The following is a 17401-nucleotide window of genomic DNA, read 5'->3' on the forward strand; positions in this document are numbered from 1 at the left end:
ATAAATTTAACAAAATTATAATAAAAAACAGAATATTGGGTACTTGCTTCTAGATTTTTGTGTTACAAAAGAGCATTTAGAGGGCATACAGAGTATAATACAATGGAGATGTTCCTAGGACCACAAGCTATGTTCAAAACCAAAAAAAAAAAAAAGGGGGGGGACCCAAAACAAAATCCAAAACCAAACTATCCCTCACCCCAAACAAGGAAGAGTTTAGAATCTACTGTTAGTTTAAGGATCTAACCAAAGGCTAACTTTGATTAGCAAAAAGCACTTCAGCTAGATGATATCAGATTGATAAAATAATTACAAAAACTCACTTGAGTTCACAGAAAATATGGTGTAATAATTTTACTTCCAAATACATTGAAGAGACTTTGGTCAAGTAAAATGTTAACACTTGAATTATCAATGTGATAGAAATATGTAGAAAACCAGTTTAATGTATAAATACTAAGCTGCAGTCACATTTTTGAAGACATAGCAACCAAATCACAGTGTACTGTCAAAACTGCACCCTTATAGATACTATATTCACTGAAAAACTCTAAAATACTGTGGATCTTTTTGTAATGTGTTCATAATACTTCAAGGTATATATTGGAAAAATTGTTGCTAAGCAGCACTATTCTTTTATATATTCATGCTGCCAAATTCAACTAATATTTTAAAGTTATTTCAACTTCTTTAAACACACTCACTTTTTCAGTTTTATAGTTAATGAAAAGAAAATTTCCACTGACTTCAATGGACTTTGCTTCTAAGCACAAACTCTTAAAACTACTATTTGATTCTTATTGGTTGCACTGAATTATCCTCTGTATAATGAACTACATTCATTTTCTAAATCTATTGACTGAATTTTTAAAACAGCAGTTATCCTTTCTTATCAGAAATCACAAATCCCTTTTGTTACATATATTTGTTTCTTCCATCTATTCAATTCATTAGTTTAGTAGTAAGCTTCTCTCTACCACAACATTTCTTTTGAAGCAATGTGATTTCCCAAAATGTCTCACAGGAACTACACCATTAGGAAAGGGTATTTTCTGTTTAAACAGTCTTTTATGTTTGTGTTGCAACACCCTTTTCTTCTTTTTCAAAATATCCATAAATGCAGCTTACCATACACATAAATTTACTCTTGCATTTAAAGTGGCCCCTGTTCTTTAAGTCAACTCTTTATATAGCCCATATATGCCTTGAAACACCACCAAATTCTGTGAAAAGTCAAATGTTTATTTCTTGAAATGCACCTTCATTGAATATAGAAGTTGCATCTGAGATTCAACGCATTCATAGCTTTGTGCTTAACAAACTTTCAGTAGAATGATTAGGGAAACTTAGTATCTTCTGAACAATACTTAAGAGAAACCATCTGATTGAAACAATATATAATAAATCTTATGGAAGGGATTCTTCTGGAAATTTAACTAAAAAGTTTGAATTCTAGTATTCCAGTGCTTGGAAATAAGATGCAGTGTAAAAAAATATAATGTTCCTGTTACATTGCAAGATCTGTTCATTGAAATGTCCACTGCAGCAGGTTCAGTGCAACAAGTCATCTGTAAAAGGTACCACCCACTACAGTATCTAATTATGGCAAGGCTCAAAAATGTAGAGGTATTAAATTCTGTGCAGAAAACCTAACAATAAAGCTTTGAAAAAACTGTGCCATCAGAATATTTCATACCATAAAAGTCATTTCTGTAAACAAAATGTGCCTTAGATCAGCTCTGATTCTGAATCAGCTTCATGTTGCTGTTTTGTAGAACTATAGTTCAAACAGTTCTATCAAGGTAATTTTTATCATAAATTTACAATAACAAGACAATTGTTTCATTTCAAACTTTTTATAAGAATTTCATTTTTTAAACGTAGCAGGTTGTTCTTATCTTGTGCTATATGCCAAATAGAGCACTATATTAAAATTCATTTTTATGAAAGACAGTAGTACAGCATTGAAAAAAAAATCATAAAGCAGCTTCAGTACATTTAAATGAGGTTTTTACATTTCATCTGTCAAGTTAGAATATAAAAAGCTTGAAAATCAACTTGGAAAAGCTTATTCCTCAAGAAAAAGTATAAACAATCTGAAAGTGATCAGCTAATGAAGGAACTTTATGTATAGTCAAGACATGAAAGTGGATGATGTTACTGTTACACATACCACTCCTTTCGAGATATTACAGAGCCATCTACATGTGAAACTAAGTCATCTTCATTTTCATCATAACATTCATCACCCAAGTACTTCATTCCCAGTGTTCCACTTTCATAGTAATCCATTGGTCTTTCATACCTGTCCTGGTATCTGTTAATAGTATCTACTTTGTTCCAGTCTGTTTTTTCAGTTTCTCCCAAGTAGTCTTTAGTTAAGAGACTGTTCACAGGGTGTTTTATTTCTTTTTCCACACTGTCAGGGTAAGAATCCACATCCTCAACCTGCAGGGTATCTATCTGGGACTCCTTTTGCATATCTGATGGTGGAATGTAGTTCTTAGCGAAGTAGTCACCACGGAACGTCCTCCTTCTCCTATACCAGACAGCTCCAACCAGGACACATACAAGTATCAGGAAAAGAACCCCGCCCACTGCACTACCGATGATGGTGCCCCAATTGTCTTCCTGTATTGCTGGCCATGATGATGTTGGAAAAAGCTTTAGTTTTGGTTGAGTTGCTAAACCTGTGATGCCATCAGTTGAAGGAAGCCATGGAATCGTGAATGGTGAAGTGGTAGTAGTGGGAGGATCTAATGAAAGAGCAAAGAGATACACAAGACAGAAAAGGCAGAGAATGTCAATGCAAACTATTTTGAGTTAAGAGCTGATAAGAAAGCACAGTTGATGAGTAAGTAAGTGTACTTTAACATAGTTTTTCATTCTTAATTGTATTTTAAAACTGTTTGCTATTGGTGGGAAACACAATTATGTACAGCTTCTGGATATTTTACTGATATATTAAAATAAGTTAATAAGACAATGTTTCCATGTTGTTTTGCAGCAAACATGGATCAATTCCATCAGCTGAGAAGTTAGTTAATTCCTTGTTTTCCTAGTTAGAGTTTAAAATAAATGAAAGACCTCATGGATTATATATGACTTAGGCATTGTTAAAGAATGAAAAACTAAAAAAAATGCATGCCAAAGTTAGCTAGATATAATTTAAACCTTGTCTCCGAAGTATGATTTATAGTTAGGATTTAGAAATCAATGAATTAAGGGTTCTTTGTTCATTTCAATGCTTCTGAAATTCTTGCTGTCTGGTTAAACAGTTTATTAAACAAAGAACTAAAACTAAACTTAAGAAATAATTCTAAAACTATAATCATTTTTGAAGTTTATGTGAAAAGTATCTAATAAATGTTACTACCTGACACAAAATGCAGACTTTTCTTCTATTATGGGGGATTTATTTTAAGGCTAATACATATAATCAATGCTGAGAATCAACATTGCTCAGGTTTATCAGGGACTGATTGTGCAAACTGAATGCATATTTAAATTGGGGTACTGGAATCCCTTAGCTGTATATAGATGGTACATTAAAAACTGAATCTAAAAATGTGCAAACTAGAAAGTTATGCACATGAAGCAATAGCTCTGTTCTAATGCTAAATGACAAAAGATTTTGACTTTCATTAGTCTATGACATACCAATATATCTGGAGAAATGGGTTAAAAATATACATGCCCCCAAGCTCTGGACCTCTAGTATGTCTTTGAATACTGACAATTACGACTCATGTGAATATAAACTATACACATTATAGAAAGTATTTTGAAGATAATACAAAAATAAAAAAAAGATAGAGTTTGGGGAATTTTTTAAAATAGTTTTCTGAGCAGTTGGATATTAAAATAAAATAAACTGTAGAAAGCTGTTAGTAAGTGTTAAGGATAACGCTTAAATTACATTCAAAGATGTTAGCAATATAGGCAGGACAAAATCTAAGCTCAATCTGAGAAACTAAGGCATTTTAATCACTGGGATGATTATAATTGAAATGAACATATACTGAATATTTCAATTAATCCAATTCAATTCTTGATTTCATTTAACAGCCTAAAGAGCTTATTTTTGTAATGCCTTGCTATCAAGTTAAAGAATTCACAATAAAAGTTAAAAAAACACTACAGTACTACTGTTAGGTCTATATCACATATAAACTATTCATTTTCATCATGTAATTTGTTAAACCAACTATGCCCATATTAAAGTGCATTAAATGAAAAAAGCAGGTGAACAGAGATACTACACAGATAAATGGATGGATCTAGAACATGATGTTTAATTTTAAAAGTGGATGAAATCCACCGATTCCCATCAACCATCTTACAACTGAAAAACAAACAAAACCCAAACCCTAAGCTTCTGCAGTTTCATCAAATGAAAGTAAGCCAAAGGATGTCCCCTTAAAAATACCTAGGAAAACATGATGCTAATTATGTTTTGAAAATAACACTTTTGTTCATCACTTTCTGCTTATCCAATCATTTCTTCATTGCTAAAACAGTCTTTAAACAACCAAAACAATACCTATATACATGGATATCACCATGTATATAGTACAAAGATAGACTAAATGAAATTGACTATATTACTGGAGCAAGGAGGTGGAACAGCTAAGTTTTAACAGCAGAGACATGGGCAGAGGTAGACTGTAGAACTGTTCATGTGCAAGTTTCAACCAGATACTTATCATTTTCAAGGAGAACATCAAAAATAGTTTTGAAGTCCTGACTCTCTGATGGGCAGTTAAGGATCAATATGAAAAGAGATTGCCAAAGAGCAAGAAACAGAAGAAAGCAAACTGGAAGTCAGAACAGACAGTGGAAATTTCCAAGAAGAGAAGTCAAAGTTAAGTAAGACAAAGATCTCAGGAAGCAATTTAGCAAAGGATTTCAGAGAGCTGTTAGAAGAGATAAAAGACAATTTACAATGAAATTTGTAAAGACATCGATGATGAAAAAAGACACAGAAAAACAAGGACATTTGAATCCAAAAGAATTCCAAGCAAAAGAGGAGGTTCCAGCCTAATTGATTTGTTAAAGGATGCCAATGGATAGATAGAAACTGATTCAAAGAACAAACCAAGATGAAAGGAGTATACTGAAATTCTGTACAGCAGATAAGTCAACATTCAAGATACCTTAGAAGACATTCCCTATTTACAAGATCTTCTAGTAGTAGATGAAGTCAGATCAGCAGTCTGGTCATTACCAGGTTGGAAGGATGTAAGAATTGATGGACTATCTACAAAAATATAGCAAGTAACACAAGAAGAATCTGTAAAGGTTCTAAGCAAATTATGTCAGCAAATCTGGAGAATGACAGTGTCCAACAGATTGAAAGAGTCAGTTTATATACCAATACCAAAGAGAAGAGATTTAACAGTGTGTGCAAACAATCACCCAATATCCTTTATTTTACATACAAGCAAAATAATGCTTAGGATCAACCAATGCAGATTAGAGCCCTACATGGAAATGGAGCGGCCAGAAATTTAGGCTGGTTTTAAAAAAGCCAAGGAACATGAGATACACTGATGTATACTAGATAATGAAGAAAGCCAAAGAATACTAAAAAGAAGTCAGTATGTGCTTCACTGATTACAGAAAGGCCTTTAGTTGCGTGAACCACATCAAGCGTGGAATGTCCTTAGGAAAATGGGAATCAAGAAGCAAGGCAAAAGGAGTACTGATACTTTTGAATTTTGGTTTTGGAGAAGACCAACACCAAAACCAAAAGAGAGAGTATCATGGATAGCCAAGAAAACAAATATATGGATTTTAGAACACATCAATCCAGAGTTCTCACTCAAGGCACAAATAATTAGGCTAAAATTGTATTTTGGACATATTATGCAAAAACCCAGCTCCCTTCTTGAGAACACCATAATACTGGGACAGATAGAAAAAGAGCCCCAACAACAAGGTGGGTGGACTTAATTACATTGATAATGAGTACGCTATTGGGAAACCTGAAGGCCAGATTGGGGATACATCATCCTGGATTTTTTCTGTATGTCAAAGAATTTTTCTGTATGTCAAAATCACGCTCAGTGTCACATAGTTACAGAGAAACTTCTTTCCTGATTAAAACACCTGGATGCAGGCACATCTGCCTTGTAGCTGAAAATATTTAAAAGGAGGAAGTGTTAAAACAATTGGGGACTAAGTTACTGAACATTTATTGAGTTGTATTTGTATTTGCATGTATCAAGGAAGAGGTGGAAGACAAATCTGTTATGACCTAACAGGAACAAGCAGAACTGAGGAGACATCTATAAAGATGGTGGAAAGGAATGCAGCTTGTGGAGAACATTGGAGAGGAAAACCTGACAAATGTGCAGAATCCAAAATGCCCAAGAAACAGTTGCTTTCCCTCTTCTGGTGCCCCCTCCCCAGCTAAGAGTGACCCCAGAAGTAAAAGTACTGAGAAGCTGCTTGAGTAAGGGGGGAAGGAAGTGAAACTGGTGAGAGACTCTAAACAGCTCCATTTGACATTGTGTAGAACTGTGCGGTACTGTTTAAACCAAAGCCACTTTATCTACTGAAAATACACATAAGTTATCTACTTTAAAACACCACAGAAATAACCACTGAAATTTACAGGACAATAGTGTGGGTGTGCCTGGAAAGTAGCTCTGAATAGGAATTCATATATGGGCATAAAACAGAGATAAGATTACTCAAGTAAGCTCTGCCATGCTTAAATCTAGGATTAAAGAAGAGAAGAATGCATGGGAAAGGGGATAATAAAATATGAGGAGCATGCAAATACTCCTTTTCAAGCCCTTTCTTCCTTGAAAGAGATTGTTGGCTATGTCGGATTCTTCATCCATCATTATGCAAATAGTTTTTTGCTTATATAATTAAATTTCCCATTAATTTCTTCCTCTCCATTCTGAGAACACTACAAATCTATTCTGGAGGGTCCTCTACTTTGCTAGACCAGATTGGGAATGCAAAGGATATGGTGGGAACTAAAATGCTGTTTCATAAGTGAAACAGTGAACATTTCCATTCTTTAAAAACTATATTTAATATCCTATTTTTATACACTGAACTTAGTGGATAACTATCTAAGAGTGTGCAGACCCAAGTCAGAACTTCGTAACTGCCACACAAATTGAATAAATGAACAAACAAATAAATAAATAAGGATCTAATCTGGGAGCCTTTCCCATCATAGTTTACAATAACTAGTATACTAGAAAAAAAATATGTTTGCTTTTTATATGTAACAGCTCTTTGGTACCACTATCCTCATAAATACTATTATGAATTTTTTTTCTTATTTATCACTCACATTTCAAGTTGCCAGAATTCCTAAATGACTGACAGATCAGCAACTGAAATAAAGTAAATACTTTGAAAATAATCTTGAAATAATATCACACAACTAATTTATTTGGATAGAAGTGTATCACTCAATCAAAAAAAATTGTGCTGAAAACGGTTAAATTTCATTTGAATTTAAATACTGATTTTATTATAGACCTGTAAGATTATGTAGATTTAACTAAAAACATTAATAGAAGCCTTAATTGTAATTAACGAAAGTTACAGTTATACAATTACTTTTTTTTTTTTTCTGATTTCAGGCATTTTCTATAAAGGAGATTTCTACCCCTCCTTCCAAATAAATTCCCAGGAGAGATTATGAGCATTCAGAAGTACATCAAACTATACAATATAATGCAATAAAACCAGCAACCCTGCTAAAAGCAAAAACAGCAGCAAAGACAAACAGGCCAGACAAAAAGACAAAATTAAGGAGTAGTTAAAATGTCCTAAGAATAGTTCTACTGGTTTAGGTCTAAGGCCTCTGAAAACCAGCATGCTTTGCCATCCAGTGGCCAGATGGTGTGAGAAGGCTTACAAGGATTTCTTCTTCCTCCTAGCAACTGATACTTAAAATATTGCCTTTGATTCAAGAGGCAGAACACAGCCATCATGATCACTGCTGATTTACAGCCCTGTTTAAAACTGAAATGACATCAAGATAACCCACTTTCAAAGTTAATTAATTTGGGCGGGGGAGAGAGAGGGGAAAAGAACCCTTTCCCACTCAATGTAAATAAGCTGTCATTTTCTAAAGTGAAATTAATATATTGTAGCTGTTTTTTTAAGCTTCAGAAACAGAAACCTTGCATTATTTTTATTTCCCATTTCTTTTTGAAAGAATGCTTGCTGAATTTGCAGTTAATACCACAGGATCACTTTCTCTATCAATACTTTTTCCTCTTACCAGCAATGTATTATCTCTATATTTTAAATACTAAAGACATTACCACATGTGGAACTTGATTCTATTGTCGTATCAAGCATTAAGGGATGCTCCTGGCTTTCAACGTTTTTTAGCTTAGCGTACAGATGTGAAAGCCTAATTTCCATCTTCCCAGCAGAGGAGATGCTGCTACAAGAGCAACATGCATTAGGCATCCTGAGAAAGATTTCTTTGATTCCTTATCAGTGCTATGTAAAGAGTGGAACTAGAACCTAATTATGTTTTTAATGGTATCACTTGCCACATATTTTTAGGTCTGGTTTAGCAGTAACAGGTCTCTTTTTTGACATTATGGAAAAGGATGTTCAATCACTTCACAGTCTGGTGAGATATAAAACCCTGGGAAGCTGACCTACTCCTACTATTTCATTTGCATTCTGAAATAGTCCATAATACTTTCACTGCTCTCATGTTTTGCTTGTGTTTTATAAATGCATCTCACTGGGCCCTGTGGGAAATAGAATAGACAAGATAGATGCTGATCTTAACAAACAGGATTCCTGTCAGAGCAAAAACAACTATTAGAAAAAGATACTAATACAGTTCAAGATTTTGAAGGAAACTATTGGACAATATATTACATTATATTCATGGTTTATGGATGAAAATTCAGCACATAATTTCTCTTCAACTAACTTTCAGGTCATGCACAAAGACACTAAAGATACCTTCTAGACAGGCTGAAAATGGTGGAAGGAACCATGCTGTTTTCATGAGCCATATAGCTTAACTATCTGGAACTGAAAATAAATTGTTTACCTGAACCATTTAGCACAGGTTCGAAGTATTTTACATACAGTATCTTGTCATTTTTTTTACAACTCGGTAAAATAAATCAACTGTATATCCCTTCAGGATATGTAAAATATTTCATTTTAATATGTTACAAGTGCAAAATTCTGCCCAATGTCTCATTTGGAATTTGAAACTCCTCTTTTTAGTGCAAAAGACCGTTTCAAATAGTGTTTTGAGTATGGAATAGATCAGTTTGAACTTGAAATGCTTCCATAATATTTGAAATGACCCATTTCATGCTCAAAGCATTGCTAGATGAAACATTTGGCACACCCAATTATCCCTACATTTACATAGGTAGTGGGGCTGAAACTGAAACAGATTGGCTTGTCAGCAAATGAAGTAAAGACAGAATTCCAGGTACTAATCTCTCCATTTCATATTTCAAGTAGCCCTATGCTACACCAGTTTTCTACTTAGAATATATATACCATTTGTGATCTGCTTCTTGTATGAGTACTGTAACTATCATTATATTATTTCTGTCAACGTTGTGGAAAGATGTATCACATAATTTTGCTGATGTAAAACTGAAATCATGCAACTAGAACAGACTTCCTGGATATTTTATCTCATTGGAAGCTGTTTTTTTCCCCAAGCTAATATAAATTAAAAAGTTTAAGTAATTATCTTTGATATAGTTTATTATTTATTTGTTTACTTAAAATATTTATCTGCTACTTGCTATGAAACATTTTAAGTGATTTAACAATAAAAGAAAATAATAGCGATACAGTGAGACAGTATCAAACATACAAAACGCACGAGAAAAACATCAAACATTATTTAAAATAAAATATTTTAAAATAAATTTGTTTTTGCCATTCACATGGTAAGAGCTTAGGTGAAAAAAACAGGTCTTATGCAGGTATCTAATTTATGCAATAGTAACCATACCTTGAAAATTGTTTTTAAAAAATCAAATATATTAGACAAACTCTGACATAACATTTAAGACAATGTAAAATGTAGCAGAAGGAGAGAGGGAAAAATAACCAAAATGGGGGAGGGGGAAAACTTACCTAATATGTAAATAGTCTTTTGATCACTTTTTTGACCAAGTGAATTGGCCACTTTACAAATGTAAGTTCCAGTATAATTGTAAGACAAGGGAGTGTTGAAATGCAAAGTATTGTTGGAAGGCTGTAATCCTTCAGGCCAATGTCCATCCAGCCTGAATTGTAAAATATTTAGAGCAGTATGAGCATTTTGCAAATAATATTTCATTTGACATACTGATTGTTCTCATTTGCCAGAACAGAAATATGTTCAATTGCATGAAACCAATGACTGTAACCATTGTATTTTATGCTACCAATAAAAGAATTCAACAGAATCATTAGTTTATCATGATACTAATACAGGATGTGTAAGTGCTATTTAGAAAAGTGTCTATTCGTTTCCACAAGAATTATCTAGAGTATATAATAGGTAAAAAGCATCAAGGGGATACCAAAAATTATACAAAAACATAATGCATAAAACCTTGTTAATGGAAATTAAGCTACATATTTTAAGAAGCATCTTTATAGCTAGTTATTTATAGCATTCATGTTCTGAAATCTGTTCCCTAGGACATGAAGGTATGTGTGTATATGTGTATGTATACATATATGTTACATTATCCAAATGATAAGAAAAACATATATCAGATAACTGAAGAAAACGAAGAAGAGAATAACATGCTTGCAAGTCCTTACTACAAATTCCACATAATTTGTTCTATTTCCTGGCCAGTATCTGCATATAAAACATAATAGTTACAATTTCACAGATAAGGTTAATCCAGGTTTGAGAGGGCCCATGGAACTGCTTCAGCTAACTGCAAAGAGGCTAAGAACCACTATTTGAATGTTCTAAAGTGACGCTGTTGGTAATTTAAAATGGCAACCAGAAGACACAAAGCAGGTTTTAGCACTGGTGGATGTTGCCAGAAAATTGAAGTCTTAGAAGTTGCTGGGGTTCACAGATGCAAACTACTAAATTTGGCATGGAAATTTTAGCTCTATACATGGTTCATGTATGTTACCCAGACTCTCTCAAGAATATAGTTTCATAATCCTTAATTAGTTGTATATGAATCATGAACATTTTGCTATGAAGTATGGGCTACAGCAATAAAAATATAATACATAATATTTTATTTGTATTTGTTCTTTAAATTAAATCAACACAATCAGGGTGGATATAAATCAAGCTGATTTAAATTATGATTTAAATCACTAATTAGGAAGATTCAGCTTTATGATTTAAATCACAATTCAGTTGCTACTCAGATTTTAGAATTATTTCAAGTAAAATGTATTCTTATTGGTTGATATTATCTGGAAATACATTTTTGTACTCATTTTGAGACATACGACATATACCTAAACCAATCAGATTTTCGTCAAATTAAGTCTCATGAAATAAGAGAGTGGGTACTAGTGAAGTCACAAAGAACTGAATTCATTCCTGTCAATTAAATGTTGTAGATATTTGGAAGGCATTTTTCAAAAGTGTGCTAAGAGAATGATCATATTTTAAACTATCTTATTCTTAAATTATCTATTTTGTAGATAATTTACAGAAGTCAGTTACCAGAACTCTTAACTTACCTCTTCATATTAGCAAACAGAATATCATATACTTAGAAATTATGTTCATGTTCTTATTTAAATATTTTGTTCAGTTTTTTACAGTGCTGTCTGTTCATAGTTCACAATAATAAACTGTTGAAATATTCTCACCTGGAACATCTACAAAATCCATGTTAAACCCCACATCCATATTTGTCTTAACATCTAACTGTACAATTGCAAAAGCACCCACAAAATTTTAAAAAGTTCTGCAGAACTTCAAAAGGCCCCTTTAAACTCTGTTCTGAAAGATACAATTGAATACCATTTTGAAGAGTATATGACTGAGTTTTAAGTCAGTTAATTAAATTGCTGATACATTTACTTTAAAAAAACAGCATTATTTACAGTATATTTAATTATTTTAACTTTTTAAAATAAATTATTCAAATTGTACTTGTATCTTATATTAGTCAATATGCTGGAAATACAATGATTTCAACTCCATGAAAATTAGTGCAGCATTCCAAGTATAATCTTTCAACAAGAACAGTTACGTTGTTTGTCACTTCTGATTTGCTGGCTCAGACAAAAATGCCTTTTAATCTATAGTTCTACTTCCCAATTAGGTATTTTTGGAAGGTTCAAAATACTTTGCTGTATTTGCTCCCAACTTCTGGTAAATTAGAAATACAGCACATTCAGATATGAATATACCACTATAAGCTATTATTGCATTGATCTAATTTTTTAAAATTGTATTTCAGTAGTATCTGGTGGTACCAAGTTTTTTTTTATTCTGAATTCATAGACTGATGGGTAAAGAATAAAAAAATATTCTAAAATGTTAAACAATATTTAGAATCGACTATTCAGAAGTAGATCTGAAAAAAGAAAATTAAATTTATTTATTTAGATTCTGATTAAGAAAATTAAATTTATTTAGGTAAGTTTATTTTATTTTGAGAATGACTTACCGACTCCATGTAAACTCCATTGGTAATGGATTTGCATCAGCATTACACCTGAGCAAAACATTCTCTCTTCCAATATACCAGTTTCCATCATATCCAGTTACTGTAACCTCAGGAGAATCTACAAACATACGTGATTATAAGCTTTTGCATAAGCCATTATGGAAGTATTTAAAATCAAGTCCGGAATAAAATCTGTAGATACAAGCAATTTTAATAAAGTACCCTTTCAAACCATTTTATAATTTGAAAGGCTAGTATAACTAACCTCAAATAAATAATTTTTTATCTCTTAACTACCATATCAAACTGCATGGTCAACAGAATGGGTCAAATTATATTTGTTTCCATGAAAAAGCTGATTTCTCAAAATAGAAACATGTAAGTAGACCCTTAACAATTCTTAACTTTTAAAATGTGATGGATAGAATGAAGTATATGTTTTTTTTTCCAGAGTAAATCAGATAAAGTTGAGAATGTTTTTATCAAGACTAATGATAAAAAGAGCAGGTAGTGATTTTTAAATTTTTCATTGTGTTGGGTTTTATAGATATATTAGAAAGAGACCAAACATTGGTTGATTTTGTGTCTCTAAATGAACCTGAGAAAAATTAGTTCTCTTTTGGTTGATACATTATTTAGACTTAGGTTTTACAAAGCAAGGTCCAATATCAGCAGAAATAATTAGATGTAGAACGATTATGTATCTTCAATATATGCTAAACAATTTTATGTGTTCACTTATAATGTATGTTCCATATTAATGTTATTTTTAAACACACTATATGAGTTACCAAAATAATCATTTTGCATAATTTTTCATTAAGTGAACATTTTAAAAATTTATTTCAGTATGTTCAAACTGAATATTGCATCTCAAAATTTGGAGAAGCAGGGAATCAAAAGGACAGCTATATGTGGATTTGCAAATTAATTTGTAAGGTATAAAACAGAATACATTCTCAAAAGTGTATTAAACATTTCTCAAACATCAAAACAGACAAATGATTCTAAATGAAAAAAGTGCCAAATTAGTCATAGCCCCTATTATTACCAAGTGTTACCTGTATGTTTACATGCCCATACTGATATATATATTAAAAAAACAAAGTTGGTTAATCAGGTTTTTGGTGATATAGGCAACATCTCAATGCCTAGCCAACAATTTAAAATTTACAAATTATACTACTTATTAGTTGTTTAATTTTACAAAACTGTACAAGTAACCCAAATGTTAATGTTTTAATAGAGCCAGTCTGGTGTAGTAGTTAAGGCACTGGGCTAGAAACTGGGGGACTGTCATCCTAGTCCCACCTTAGGCACAAAGCCAACTGAGTGACCTTGGGCCAGCACTCTTTCTCAGCCCTAGGAAGCAGGCAACAGCAAACCACTTCCGAAAACTTGCCAAGAAAACTGCAGGGACTTGTCCAGGCAGTCACCAGGAATTAACCATGACTTGAAGGCACCAAATAATAATGATGATGATGTTTTAATGCCTTTCAGACCCACTTGAAGATGCCTAAATTATAATATTTCATGTAAGACTATTCTAACATTCATAATTTGAAACAGTTTTACAGAAAAAAAAAAAAGATAAACAGGAGCAAGCTGAGGCCCTAAATATCAGACCTCCATTTTACAGTGCTTGAAGCCCTCTCTGAACTACATTCTACTTCTGACAATCAGAAGAATGGTCACCATCATTTTGATCCATAAAACATATGAAAGCAGCAGGTTTATGTCTGTGACCGGGACAGGGCTTATATTGCTCCAAACCAAGAAAAAAAAATAGGAAATTTTGCTCACATCCACTTGTGAAACAAATCTGTCCAAATCTGTGCAAAAAATTACAGGTATAGGCCCCACCCAACAAAAGATATGCCCACCAATGATAAAGAGTATATATCACTACTTACACTGAATATCGAGCATATAAAGCATTCTTATCTCCTTTTCTAAAGCTGGGTGTTTCACAATACAAGTTATACGTCTTCCTCTAGCAAACCGGGTAGGAACAAGCTTGTATCGACTCTGCACTGTGACTGTTTCATTTGGATATGAAGTTGAAGTGGATTCCATTTCACCAAGACCACCTTCCCAGACTACCTCTGCAGCTGGTTTTCCAGTGGCTGCAGTACAAATGGCTGCAACTGTCTGATTGGCACCATCTATTAAAGCATTTGGTCCCTTTGTTAAGCTCACAGTTGGTTCAACTGCAGAAAAAAAAAATAAAGAAATCATAAATACTTTAATAAACTTTTCTAAATAGAAAATGTGGAACAGCTTCCAGCTTTGTGAATTCACCTTTGACTGTAGTTTCTCTTCTACAGAAACGTAACATCTTACAAGAAACTGAGAAATGCAGTGGGTGGTAAAATATTAACAGCTAAGAGTCCACAGAGACTCCCCTTTGGGGGAGATGGGCGGTGATAGAAATTTGATAGATAAATAAATAAATAAAACCATTCATAATATACCCAACTCCATCTGGATTTATAAAAAAAAACAGACAAATGTCCTACAATATTCATTTGGTAATTGATATTATGGATACAGCGGGGAATAAAGTGCAATCAATTATTCAAATTTTATTAGATGTTGAAAGGGCCTCTGATATAAACCAGATTGAATTTCTGAAACACGTTGTAAGAATACATGGATTTCTATCATTTTTTGTTCACTAGATTACAATTTGGTATCTTCATCCTGTAGCTAGAGTTACCTATCAACAATGGATTTGACTCTCAACCCTTCAATTTGCATTGTGGCATCTGACAACATTTGTCCTTATCTCCTTTAATTTTTAATTTGGTTCTTGACTTCTTCTGTTAGAAGGTATTAAAGGCACAGTGATATTTGACATTAAATATAAATAGTTCTTACATGCCAATGATATTTTGGCCTCCTTGGCAATTATGTAGTATCACTACTAAAACTTGAAACTGTACAACAATATCGTTTATATTCTGGCCACACTATTTGGAGTAAATCTAATTTGTTGCCACTGGGACCAATTGTATCTATAAATTATTATACGAGATTGGGATTTACAGTTTCTACAAATTCTATAAAATAATTGGATTTAGTTCTCTCCAGAAGTTTATCACAACATACTGAATTAAGTATGTCTAAGTGTACCGATACAATTTCAGTGAATTTAACTTGATGGTCATAACTCCCATTAAGTTGGTGGAATAAGATTAATGTTAGTAAAATGAGTATTAGATTAAAATTAATATAGGTTTAAGAATTATTTCAGTGTAAATTTCCATTACATATTTAATACAGATAGACAAATTAATGAAAGCATTTTTATGGCAGGCTAATGTCCCTATAATCTCTTTGGCCAAATTATAGTTACTTTATGAGTATGGCAGCTTTAGCCTGTCAGGTTTTCAACTGTATAATTGGGTTAACAACTATAACTTTCTGGACTAAGACTTACTTTAATTATTTTCCTCTCTGGGCCCCTTTGGAAAGTAAACATACAACACCTTTGAAATCAGGCATTACTATTTAGATTATTAAAATCTGAACTCTGTTTTCTTTCTTTGAAAGCAGCTGTCAGGGCCAGCCTCGTTCCGAATAAGACACGGACTCACTTAATAGGGATTAAGGATTTCTGGTTTATTGAAACGGTACTGACAGAGAGAAAAACGGGAATGGGGGTGCGGTGGTGAAGTGTCCTGTTTTATACCCCTCTTGCGGGGTCCCGTGCTTCTCCACCCTCCATTGTCCCCATTCCCCTTGATGGGTTTCTTGATGGCTGTGTGGGTGTTTTCCCGGTTGCTGTCCTTGTCCTCTTGGTTCAGGTGTGTCCTCCAGGGCACCAGGTGCGGGTTATCGCTGCTTATCTGAAGTCCTTCTATTCATCTGCATATGAGTCCATGGGTGTGGGTGCTTTGGGTGCTTGGTTTAAGCGTTGATTTGATTATCTGCTTCCTCTCTTTCTTAATGATCATGATCCACATTGTGAGGCTCTTTGAGCCTTGCAACGGGGTCATGACATGCTGCCCCCCGAAGATGTCTTTAGGGTGCTGGTTTCCCTGGGTATGCCTCGTGGAAACGTCTAAGTCAGTTGTTTTGCTAAGACGTGTTGTGTCTGGACCCACTCTGGGTGTGGGAAATGCTTCCATTTAACGAGGTATTGTAGAGTACCTCTTTGCCTTCTTGAGTCCAGTATCTCCTGTACCTCAAAATACTGTTATCTATCATGATGGGTGGGGGCGGTGGGTCTTCCGTGTGCCATTTGGATGGGCTTGTTGGTTTCAGCAAGGCACAGTGGAATACCGGATGGATTCGTCGTAGATTGTGTGGCAGTTCCAGTTTGAATGTCACCGGATTGATTACTTCTGTGATTTTGAAGGGTCCGATGAATTTCGGTGCAGGTTTCTTTGAGGGTTGTGAGGTTTTTAGGAACTTAGTGGAGAGGTAGACCCTATCTCCCACTTTGTAGTTTGGTGCCTCCACCCTGTGATTGTCCGCAAATTTCTTGTACGTGGTTGTGCGTCTGTGAGGGCCGTTTGGATGATTGGCCAGGTTGTCGCCAGTTGTGCCGCCCAGTCGTCTGGTGAGCAGGGTGGGGCATCTGGTTGAGGTAGTTCTAGTATCGGTACAAAGTCCCTTCCGTAGACCACCTTAAATGGGGTGTGGCCCGTGCTCTGGTGTACTGCATTGTTATAGGCTACCTCTGCAAAAGGTAGTAGGTCCACCCAGTTGTCTTGTTGGTAATTTATGAATGCCGTCAGGAATTGTTCAAGGGTTGAGTTTAGGAT

The 17401-nt window shown here is 33.9% G+C and overlaps 1 protein-coding gene across 1 annotated transcript in view; it reads right to left on the bottom strand.

Annotated features, from left to right (window-relative positions):
* Positions 1–339: 339 nt before the first annotated feature.
* LOC134499051 (nectin-3-like) overlaps positions 340–17401 on the bottom strand; it is a 53286-nt gene continuing 36224 nt past the window's right edge. The window contains exons 3-6 of the mRNA XM_063305566.1: positions 14543–14839; positions 12630–12747; positions 10117–10268; positions 340–2756 (exon numbers count right to left, since the gene is read on the bottom strand). Of these exons, the coding sequence (XP_063161636.1) occupies positions 2164–2756; positions 10117–10268; positions 12630–12747; positions 14543–14839 (1160 nt within the window). The 3' untranslated portion in view covers positions 340–2163. The remainder of the gene's footprint in view (positions 2757–10116; positions 10269–12629; positions 12748–14542; positions 14840–17401) is intronic.

The sequence above is a fragment of the Candoia aspera genome, chromosome 5 (genome assembly GCF_035149785.1).
Source record: "Candoia aspera isolate rCanAsp1 chromosome 5, rCanAsp1.hap2, whole genome shotgun sequence".
NCBI classification, from domain to species: domain Eukaryota; kingdom Metazoa; phylum Chordata; class Lepidosauria; order Squamata; family Boidae; genus Candoia; species Candoia aspera.